Consider the following 12,094-nt stretch of genomic DNA (forward strand, 5'->3'; position numbering starts at 1 on the left):
AAACAGTGCCATGATTAGGAAAGCAGTTTGGTGAGATTTATTTTCCTGCAAATAATACATTCATGATGTGCTATGAATGACCAAGTCAAAGTTTATATTTAGAAAAATTTCTGAAAACCCACATACAAACTCCACAAACATCAATGGAAGTTTGGGAGACAGAGAAATTCATCATCCATAATATAATCACCCTTCATCTAGTTTGTGGATTTTAAGAACCAGCAAAATTTCCATTAAAATAAAGCTTTGTGTCCCTGTGTGTTGAAGATGGCTTTGGTCAGTCTGTATTTATGTTTTTCTTCGATTCTTCTAGAATGCAGAGCCAAGCCAGATGCAGATTCCAAAAGAAACGGTAAGAGCTTTGTCTTTTGCAGGATGCAGAGATGTTGGAAAGATAAATGGAACTAAGGAACTAACTTCTTACTAATTAAATATGAAGTTACTTGTCCTGCCTTTTTTCCAAAGTGGTCTTATTTTTAAATGACTTATAGATAACTTCCCCAAGTAGAGGATACTTTGTGATTATTTTTGGTCAGATAGGAATGAAAAAGAGAGATTAATTTCCTATTACTCATCAAGACTTGATGAAGTTAGTAGTTGGATAGATATGCTACGTATTTTATTAGTTTCAAAATGCTCTAGGTTGCTATCAAATGGAAAAAAAAGGTTTAAAAACCTAAAAAAGAAACTAGAATAAAGCAAAACCAATAGAATAAAATAAAAATGTATTTTAAGCAGTAAAATTTGAAATGATATGTCATCTATTGGGCTGACATATATAGTTGTTGTAATAACTATAAGGAGGAAAATTTCTCTTAATAAAAGTCAAGTACTATTAAGTTGGATTAAAATAAAGATGTAGTTGTGTCCTGTTTAGAAAATTGATCCTAATCCAGGCTGGCAGGCAGTACCAGCACGGAAATGTTGGGATTTTCCTGTCAGTCTCTGCCATTATGTACATGGGGTAATATAGAGGGTGTGTTATGTTGACATATAATATTATCGTGTAAAAATTCTAACAATCAGTATCTTTTGTATATCAAACAACGTAGCATATCAACATATCATCAAACCATTATTTATATTATTTATATTTATATAGATAGGTAGGTAGGTAGATAGATGTGTGTTAGTGCATATCTTTCCAAAAGCCATCATGTTAAGTAAGGCAATAAAGTGAAACTATAAAGAATTTGAGTAATGTAATTAATAGGTTTTATATTCTGTATAAATTTATAAGCAGACAACTTTGAACTAATAAACAAATGGAATGTTATTTTTGAATATTCCATTCTAAAAATGGATGAAAAATCAAACTTCAGAGTAAAATCACTAACGTGCCTTGAGAATATTACACATTAATAAATATGGGTTATAGGACTGGGGTTGTGACTCAGTGGTGAAGCGCTTGCTTAGCACATGTGAGGCACCTCTGTACCACATTAAAATAAAGGTGAAAAAAAATGGGTTGTAATAATAGACATATTTTTGTTTGTGAAATAAATAGGTCAAAACCACAGTGGTAATTGCCTGTTGGGAATATAGGCTGTGGGTGAGGGGAAATTGAACAGATTGCTTGTAAAGACTAAAATGGAATACAAGACTAATTTATATTATTTGAAAAGACAGAAATTGTGGCAAAGTATAATATAAAGCCAAGGATTTAAATCAGCTATGTATCACTATAGGAATATACAAGTAGATCTTTTCAAACAGATTGGTAATTATGAAAACAAACATGATATGTATATGTATGTGCTTGTATCCTAAAGATGGCATTTCATCTTTTAGTGGTAAAATACGTGTTAGTTACTGTTGATAACAGTTGGCCAGTGACTTTGTAATATTAAATATTTTCTATTTTGGTGCTGGAAATTGAACCCAGAGCCTTGTATCTGCTAAGCATGTACTCTACCACAGAGCTACACCTCCAGCTTGTGGTTCACTTTAAAAAAGTTAGATTTTTTTTTTTATTGCTGTACATGAAAGTAAATCCCAGTTCCTTATGAATTTTAACCTAAAAAAGTAGTAGATTTTTTTTTAAAGAAAATATATGAAAATTTCTTTGTGTAGTGAATGCCTATCTGAGCATGACAAATTGACAGATTCATACACACATACACACACATACACACACACACACACACACACACAAAACCTATGATAGTTTTTAATATTTTTCAACTTAACGATTGTGAGATAGACATACCTATGCCAACCATTCTGATTTTACTTTCAGTATATTATTCAATAAGTTAGAGGAGCTATTCAGCACATTTTACGTAATAGGTTTTGTGTTAGGTGATTTTGCCCAAGTGTAGGCTATTGTGTTTTAAACACATTTGAGGTAGGCTAGCATAAGTTAGGTGTATTATTGCATTTTTGACCTGTGATATTTCAAATTAGAATGGATTTATCAGGATGTAATTCCATGTGTGTCAAGAGAAAAAATGTGTGTGTTTACATATATATATATATATATATATATTTATATATATATATATATATTTTTTTTCTTTATCACTCACTATGTCCTGAAACAGTTGCAAGGTAAAGGGATAAGTATTTGCCTTTTGATCCTTGTGTGAAGTGCCATTCCTTTGTGGTTCTATCTTAGCAGCATTGAACTTTTTGGGAAACAGAATGACTCATGTTCTTTCAAAACATGTAGTCAGTCCTATTGAGGAAACTGATAATCCTCAGCAGTTTAGACCTTGTTTGAAAATTAAAAAAAAAAAAAGAAAAAAAAAAATGAAAGGGGCTGGGAAAGTGGCTCAATGATAAAGTGCCTATGGGTTCATTCTCTGGTACCAAAAAAGAAAAAAGAGTTTCAAAGGCTAGTTCAATCCACTAAACTGTGTTTTTTGTAATAGCATTTCAGAGCAACATACAGTCATGATAAAAAAATAAGTGGGATGCACACATTTATGTATCTGACTTCTGATTATAAATGGAACCTTTTTTCCTACTAGGAATTTTCCAAACTAAATCAAAAGCATAGTTTTAGATTCAAAGAAAGATTTTTGCTTCTTAATTTATGTGTCCTTTTATATCTTTGTCTCTCTTTGTACTCTGGCTATACAAAATCATTTTGGATTATATAATATTTAAAGTTTAAATAAATTGGTGGAGGCTAAATCCCTGCCTCTTTCTGTACCTTTTTCTGGCAAGGATCTTTTCCAGGCATTTAAAATGCTGCCAATGCTTGACACATAATGGAACTCAAGGAAAACTCCATGTTAAGATTTTACTGTTTGTATTAGTGCTTTTAAATTGATTTTCTTTTGTTTTAGAGACCAGGTTTGTGATATCCTAAATTATCCACCCCCCTTATCTTTGTAAGGGGGAGTGCAAATACATCAATGATCATACCACAAATCTGAGTCTTAATTCCCAATTCTCATTCGTTTGGTTTGATTCCTTGAGAATCAACCATGGTGTATCCACTTTAAATAACAGGAAAGATACCTGTGGTAGTGTTGTCTCTTTTTTTTTTCCTCCTGAAAGAGTTATAGTATTGCTCTCTGGACTTACACATGATTTATTCAGGCTCACTGGAAAGAATTTCTTTACCCTTCGAATGTTTTGAACATTGCTTATAGCATTGTAGTATTAACGACTGACATTTATTTTCCTGTTGTAAATTCCCTTATTGTGTTTATTATTTTATTATGTCTTTGACTTAGTAATATTATTCTTTGTAAAATAGGAGAAAAAAAAATTAAATTCAGGATGCTCCAAATCTTGGAGCAGGAATAAACTCACGTTGTCTTACTCCAGAATCTGCAGGGCAAAATTTTCTTCTCCTTGATATTGGTTATTGTGGAACAATTTGGTATGTGGAATTTTTTTAAAAAATGTAAATATTTACTTAAAGCTAAGGTAATGAGTTTCATAGTTTAAGTCGACAATGATGATTGAATTTTATTAAAATAGAAGAATTCCTTGCTCATATGACATCTTATTGGTCAATATGCTGAGAAGAGATTCCATTCAATTTTTTATATTAGGAATGGATTATACATAGACTGTATTGGAACATGGGCTTACTATCTGTGATTTCTGTTTACTGATCCACAGTCACTTTTGTCCTTTTTCACTTTGGTGACTGACCTTGCAGTTACTCTCTCTTTACTTGGGCTGCTCTTCCGTTTGCCTGTCCATATGGACCATGGGAACATAAAAGTCCTATTTCATATAGCTTTCCCAGACCAGAAGTAGAGTTCTCTCCCTTTTTGATTCTTTATCCTATTTGTTTCTGTTATTTGTATTTGTAGAATGATTTTGTCTTGCTTTATTCTTTAAACTTCCTTGTGATTTCAGGCACCTTAAGAACAGATGCTCTATAACACCTACCTCAGAATTTACCCTAAGTAATAGCTCAATTAATTTGTCAGTTATGTTAATTACCTACAACTGATTTAGTCTGAGAAATAAAACAGGTCATTAAGATTAGAAGAATAGGGTCAGTGGCTGGTAAACCTATTGAATTTCCAATATATAAATTTCCTGTACATCTTCCAAGCATTGTACAAATTACTGACGGTAGGAGATTAGAATCTATTTTAGGTTACCCATTCAAATTGGACCAAAAGCTTTGGTCTTCAGCGAAGGCCCAAAGCCTCCTGCCACATGTCCTGGATGAACTCCTTTGCTTTTGAAAGCCTATGAAATTTATTCACTTGGCAGGGGATTCATATGGATATCTGGGTTGGAGTTGATATTACTTGAGAGTTTTAGGGTCTTCTAGAGAAAAACCAATGGAGAGAGAAAGAAGAGAGAGAGAGAGAGAGAAAGTGTGTGTGTGTGTGTGTGTGTGTGTGTGTAAAATGGAGGTTTTTATATGAAATTGGCTCATGCCATCATGCCATTATGGAGGCTGGCAAGTTCACATTTGCAACATTGGTTAAATGGTTGAAAACCTGAGAGGAGACGATGTAGTTCCACTCTGAACACAGGCAGGGTAGAGCCCCAAGAGAGCTGATGGTAAGATGAAGTGCAAATCAGTCTGTTAAGAATTCTTCCTTGCTCAGGAAGGCTGGTGGTCCTGTCCTTTCAGGCCTGGATGATACCCAACCCCATTATGGAGGGCAGTCTACTCAAATTTCACCGTTTAAATGTTACTCTCATCCAAAAACACCATTCCTATTGACACCTAAAATTAACCATCACAATAATGTGAATTTAGTGAGTATGAGGCCTTGACTTGCCCGAATGTCAGATTCTTTCCCAAACTTCAAATAGATTAATGCATACTTTCTTTGGATGACCCTATGAACTCTTGGTAAGGACCCTAAAAGCATATAGTTGTATGCTAAACAGATTGAGTGATATTGGGTAAAAGTAGAGCTTTAAAACATAATACTGTTCAGAGACCATACAAATAAGGTGTGGTACTTAAATTTTAAGAATTCAAAATGCATTCTAAAAAGAGTTATTGAACTTGCCCTACAAAAACCACAGGAATATATGGTGGATTCCTTCGAACCCTCCCTAAAGATCAGGAGGCACCTTCATGGGCTAACTTCAGAAAGTTTATAACCTCAGTTTAGAAATGAAATGAGCTAGGCAGTAAGCATGGTATTAATAGGTTCATTTAACTAATAGTTACGTTACAGAAGATCAAATGTAGGCCACCGTGTTGTTCCCACTGTAAGTTAACAGTGGGTTCCCACTGTAAGTTAACAGTGGATCTGGACAAAACAAATGCTTATTGGGGAATAAATTTGTTAGTTGTTTAGGCTTCATCCGGAGCTCTTTAGGTTTACAAACTAAACACTTCCTTAGGCCTATAATGTAACTTAATTTTAATAATAATGAATGCATATGGAAATGTTAAAAACTCCCTCATTTTAGTTTTTGTTGAAACTAATATACACAAATCTTGTTGACCTTAATAGTTTGGTTTTTAGCATCAGTGTTGTTGTGATAAAAAATTTTATAAAATGTGTGCTATCTCTAGTCCTTAAAATGTTGATGCAAACTTATTTTAAAACTATCTTATTGCAAAAATAAAATACAATGACATTTTCATGATTTTAAGGAAATCGTAATGATTATGTATAGTGTGTGTCCTATGAACAAAGGACTTTATGTAACCATATTATGGTTATCAGAACCATTAAATTAACATTGATTTATTATTATTGTAATGACTGTATGTACGAATTACTGTCCTTTAAAGCATAAATAAATGTAAGATTAACTGAATAAATAATTAGAGTAGAATTCTGGTTCAGTTTTCAACTCAGTATCACACATAGATTGTGTCTAGTTTTTATGTCACTTTAAGTCTCTAATCTGGAAAATTTTTTCAGTTTGTGCTTGTTTTCATTTTTAAGAGCAAATTACTTTAAGAAAAGTTTGATTTTTAAAGAGAAAATTACCTTAAGAATGGCTCTCAGTTTGGGTTAGTCTGATATTTCTTTAGATAAATACTTGCTTGTGTAAACATTAGAGATTAATAATGAAATCACGTTTTTAATCAATATAGTGATGGAAAACCCACAGAGTGTAAAACAAAATTTCTTAGTCATAAATGTTATTTAATTGCCCTGAATATTTTTCTAAGACATTTTAATAGCTGATTGATATTCTGCTGTGTAAGTTATATCTTAATTTACCTAGAGCCACACAGGTAAGTTGTATTCAGTTTTTAGCTATGGTGATTTTAGCATCCTCCTAGATAAATCTTTGTAGATGATCACAGTTTTTCAGGCTATATTGCAAACAGTAATCTTATTTTGAGTTAGGTAACATATAAACTATAGAGGTTTTTATTAAATTGGCTTCCATAAATGCACCTTTTTACATATTCACCAGCAGTTCAAGTACATCCTCAATTTACCATACCTTCTACATTGTTGGATGCCAGTTTTTACATATATACTTTAGCAACAGAGAAAGGCTGATGTTAAGAAAGAAATCAAGGAATTATAGTGGAGTGATAAATTGTTTGCTGAGTCATTCATTTCTTTACATAGGCTCAAATCAAATTCTGTGCTTGCTTTTATAATTTTATTATCTTATGGTGTTTGTAACATATTTCTTTTGCCTCCTATCACAGTAATCAAAATCTTTATATATCAAGGTTCAGATATTACAGTTCATGTGATTATTTTTCTGTTGCTTTACATAATCAACTATCATTTCCTTTTCTATAGATGGGCCTGGGTTGAGTATACACTCTGAGCTGCCTCTAAGCAGGTGTCCTCATAGATATTAAGTCTGTTGTTGGTGAATGAAGGAAAATTGGGCCATGGTGGAGGCCAGTGTGATTTATTTTTCAGTTTCACTACAGATATAAATGTACATTTCTGTGCTTTTCTGATGATACTGGGAAAGTAAATAGCTTTCATAATGTCCATTGAGAATGCTCCCTGTTTCTTATATGCTTATGTACTTAGTAGAAATGTATTTTGTTTCCTGGTCATTAAAAGACAAAAATGTTAGTGAATAAGTAAAAAGAAGAACTAACAGAACTAACTTAAAAAAAATCACTCAAGGTATACATACTTACATAAGTATGTTTGTGAGAGATACCCATGACACATGTACTTGAGTTACATGACCACACACAAATAACTTGAAGGACAAATTAAATAAAACACATATATTATATATCTGTAGAAAGAACTTGGCTCAAGAAACTGTTGGTAAGGTATGTAATGTAAATGGAATAGCAGAGTGATAGAAAATTAGATTCTACTCTATTTTGGAAGGAAGAGATCCCCATAGTAGTATGACATTGTGAAAGTTTTCAGTAGCATAGCATTTCAAATGATTTTTGCAGAGCAGATTTTTAGTGTTTTGCTGCAAGAGAATTAAGTTCTAAAAGCTGGCATTAATTTCAGTCTTATGTCAGGAGCCAAATGGATTAATAACGAAATATCAAATGAAACGTAGTGTCTCACTTTAACGTTTTTAATGATAATAATGACTTACGACTTGATAAAGAGGGCAGAAAAAGAAGATTATTCTCATATTGCAGTTTTCATAATAAATGAAACTAATCCATACAGTATGTGGTCATTTTGAAAAAGGGTTCAGAGTAAGGCAGTTAGTTGGGAAATGATTCCAACTTGATTAAAATTTTTCTTCATATATTTAGTCAGCTCCTTGTCTTTATTTTAAAGTCCAAGAAAAATAAGAGTTTTAAGCCTTTGTAAAATGTTATGGAAATGTCAAAATAAGTAAACATGAAAAAAGCGAACTAAAAATCCGTATAGGTAAGTGACAATTAAAAACTTTCTAGATTTGAGGCAAGTAAACCTAAATGATGAGCCCTAAGTGTGTTCACCTCAGGACTCTCTGTCTTTTCATATTTTTTTCAGGAATAAAAATACTGATTGACAAAATTTATGTTTCTTTTGCTTCTGAATTTCAAGTAGAAGGGGACAGTATTGTGTTTTGAAGTTATTAATGCTATTTTATGTTTCAAATATCAAAACTTCTTCTATATTTTACTTTTTTTTTTTAAGTTTAGTTTTGTTTTTTTTTATGTTTCTGGGATTGAACCCATGTTTGCACATGGCTTGTTTCATTCCTTTATCTGCCTCTCTCTCTTTCCATCTTCTTCCCTTTGTTATGATAAGCAAGCACTCTACCACTGAGCTCCACCATCAACCCCATGTGGTATGTTTTTATAGTAGATTTTAAGTTAAGGTAGCGTTATTCATTCACACAGTCATTAGTTAGTACTCTTTAAATATTTTGAACCATATGAATAGAAATAAAGTGTAAATTGGACCTTTGTGGATTATAGAGCAAAACATGCTTATAAAGCTACTTCTGTATAGTACATGTTTGATAGGTTATCAATATTTGGATGTATTTGATTTTTATCTCCAATGTATTGTTTTTATTTGAATTACAGTTGTTCTCTGAGAATATTTTAAAGATATCAAAGCTTTTATAATGAGCAGGTTATGCTTTCTTTGGATTTTGATGCTGAAATGTGGTTCCCCCTCATAGGTAGTATTGCTTTTGCACTGTATCTTTTCAATTTGTTCTTCATTCTTGATTACATAGTATTCATGTTTTGAAAACAGTAGTTTTTATTTTATTGAAAACTCTCTTCCTCTTACTATCAGGCCCTCCTTTGAGATGGCACAAAGACTGTACTTACTGGGGGGCTGGGAATGTGGCTTATTGGTAGAGCACTTGCTTATCATGTAAGAATTGATCCCCAGTACCAGAAAAGAAAAGAAAAAGGCCTACTATAAAATGTTAACATCAAACATTAATAAATTAGAGACATTACTTTTCAAATGATGTTATTAAGGATTTGAAAATTTAAAATAGCATATTGCTTGTTATGATAATATAAACATCCTTACAGATAAATACCGTGCTTCCAAAAATCATTTCCTCTAATTGACACATGTAAAGTTACATGTGAAACCTCCAAATTCCTTTTAAAAATCATTTCTTCATTATCTGGTTGATTCTGATTCCTAGAAAATTTCAAAAATATCCTTAAGATGGAAAGAAGATTGAAGTCAAATCATTTTCCATCCTCTCTAATAAGTTTTTTTTTGTAATTGAAAACTGTTTAAAAGATCAGTCTTTCTAAATGATACTGCATGACATCATATGTCTACTGTTCTTTTATTATTTGGCAAATCTGGTTTGATTGACTAAATGGATGCCAAAGAAGTGTTTCAAAATTGGGAAAAGAGGAGGAGGAGGAGAAAGAGGAACAGATCACAGGACTAGATAAGTTATTTAATTTCGATGGGAAGACCCTTTGCTACATATCCATCATGAGGTTAGAAATACTGAGCTTATGTAGAATACTGGCCTTAGGGCCTGGAGATGGCAGGTAGAGAGGGGTAGGTGGAGCTTTGGCCCTGGTTTGATGACTGAAGAGGAGATTAAAGGGCAGTGCTTCCTCTTCTACAGTGGAACACTTTTTATTGACAGAATGTGTCATCTCACCATATTTCATTGACACGTTTCATTACATTAAACTTTGATTTCTTGCACTCTGTTGTAAGGGAGATAAGTAAGCATTTGTGTATTCTAGATATATTTAATACGTTTTTTGTACTTGACTGCAATTATGAAATTAATACTTGATATATAACTAATTAAATAACAAATTAAACCCTGTTGCCTGAATAATATTCATCATCTGTATTCATGATACAGAATTGTGTAAACTCTTTCCTGAATGTGGTTTCTCTCTACTTTGTCTCATGGGTGTCAAAGGTTAAATTCTTTATTGTCTCTAAACCTGAATTCCTTTTTCTGCTGACTTTGCATTATCAGGATTTCTTATAGTTTGTGAATAAAAAAGATACACCATAGTGAACATGGAGCAATTAATAACACTGCAAATTCCTATTATTAAGAGAAAAGGGGCAAATGAACTACATATATTTTGACTTCTGTTACTGTTTTTCTCTTGTGGTTTAAAGTATATAAACAGGCTAATAAAATAAATCCAAAATGCTAGGAAACTCCATGCCTCCAATGTTTCCACAGGCTACTCCCTCCCCTTTTCTCAGAATCTGCTTTAGGTTTGTTTCAATATTGTAATAATTGTTTCTGAAAATATTAGCAGCTGGTTTCAGGAATCATCTAGAGGGGGTGCAGATGTACTGCTATCACGAATCTTGTCATGGAGCTTTGGGGGAAATATTGGGTCTGCAGTAAAGAACTGCTCATTAAGCAATCTTTAAAACAATAGTGGCGAGAAAGAGATAACTCGAATATAATGCTGTGCAATTTTATCCCCTATTAGAAAGCAGAAGATGAAGATATTGTTCTCACACCTGATGGCACCAGGGAATTTCTGACATTTGAAGTTCCACTTAATGATTCAGGATCTGCTGGTCTTGGTGTCAGTGTCAAAGGTAACCGGTCCAAAGAGAACCATGCAGATTTGGGAATCTTCGTCAAGTCTATTATTAATGGAGGAGCAGCATCTAAAGTAAGTACAAGTCAACTTTATCAAGCATATACCCACTAACAAAAATGTTTAATTCCTACCTCATTCCTGTTTAGGAAGTATATTTAGTTAACAAATGTTTTGAGTTCTGTTTTATTTTTTTCAACAATATCCCAATCCTGATCAAACAACTAAGAGAAATCTTGATGTATCATTTGGGGATGAAATCTATAACTTCAACTCTGCATTTTTAATCTCACAAGACCTCCAACCAATAATCATACTGTTTTAATCTATGCAAAGACTTACCATAGTTCCTGGTATATAGTAAAGGTTAATCTTTTTCCCTTCCCTCTCTTGCTTGTGGGTCACTTGTTCTGTTTCTTAGCACAGAAAAAATTTCCTGGCTGTTTGGTAAGGGGGCACTTCTCTGCAATTGTCTAATAGCCTGGAGCTTTTACATGTCTTGGGTTGTAAATAATCTCTATGGGTGTTTCTGGAAGCTAGAAAGTAATCACTTTGTGTCTTTTGAATTAGTATGCTATTTTGGTAAACAGATTATGATAATGACTTGATTTACAAATGTATAAATGATTGAAATAGACCCAGGCTACAATGGCTGCTTAGACTTCATTATGCTAGTGTTCAATTGGGCATAATCCATTAGGATTAAAGCCTCCCCCCCACCCCCGACTATTTTTAGTTTAGTTTTAATTTTTTTTTAACTAAAGGGAAAGCAATTTCTTTTGTTGCAGACTATTTAACAACACTTATTTTACCTGTTTTCTTCCCAGGATGGAAGGCTGCGGGTGAATGACCAACTGATAGCAGTAAATGGAGAATCCCTGTTGGGCAAGACAAACCAAGATGCCATGGAAACCCTAAGAAGGTCTATGTCCACTGAAGGAAATAAACGAGGAATGATCCAGCTTATTGTGGCACGGCGAATAAGCAAGTGCAATGAGGTAAAAAATATAAAGCACCAAAGGCACTAGCAGCCGAAATTACAATAAGGCTCATTTCTTTCCTAACATTGGACAAAGAATGGCAGGTTCTGGGATGTTACCTCCAAAGACCATACGTTATCTTGACTTGCTATAGTTGTATTGTTTTGTCACTGGATTGGGATTAGTTTTCCTAATTGTGATTGAAATATTTCTAAGTGTACATGAAAGTTTCTGTGACTAATTCACTAGCTGA

The 12,094-nt window shown here is 33.0% G+C and overlaps 1 protein-coding gene across 32 annotated transcripts in view; it reads left to right on the forward strand.

Annotated features, from left to right (window-relative positions):
* Nucleotides 1-12,094, forward strand: part of PARD3 (par-3 family cell polarity regulator) — a 685,332-nt gene that overhangs the window by 443,318 nt on the left and 229,920 nt on the right. For 25 of the 32 annotated variants that reach the window (XR_013758404.1, XR_013758405.1, XM_079107667.1 and 22 more), the window contains 3 exons: nt 314-352; nt 10,748-10,936; nt 11,689-11,859. Coding sequence is in view for 30 of the 32 variants with exons in the window: in XM_079107667.1 (XP_078963793.1) it covers nt 314-352; nt 10,748-10,936; nt 11,689-11,859 (399 nt within the window). In the remaining 2 variants the exon portion in view is untranslated. The remainder of the gene's footprint in view (nt 1-313; nt 353-10,747; nt 10,937-11,688; nt 11,860-12,094) is intronic. The other 7 variants (XM_079107658.1, XM_079107657.1, XM_079107646.1 and 4 more) reach the window with 1 other exon arrangement.

Source organism: Sciurus vulgaris (genome assembly GCF_902686455.1).
Source record: "Sciurus vulgaris genome assembly, chromosome: 12".
In the NCBI taxonomy this organism is placed as follows: Eukaryota; Metazoa; Chordata; class Mammalia; order Rodentia; family Sciuridae; genus Sciurus; species Sciurus vulgaris.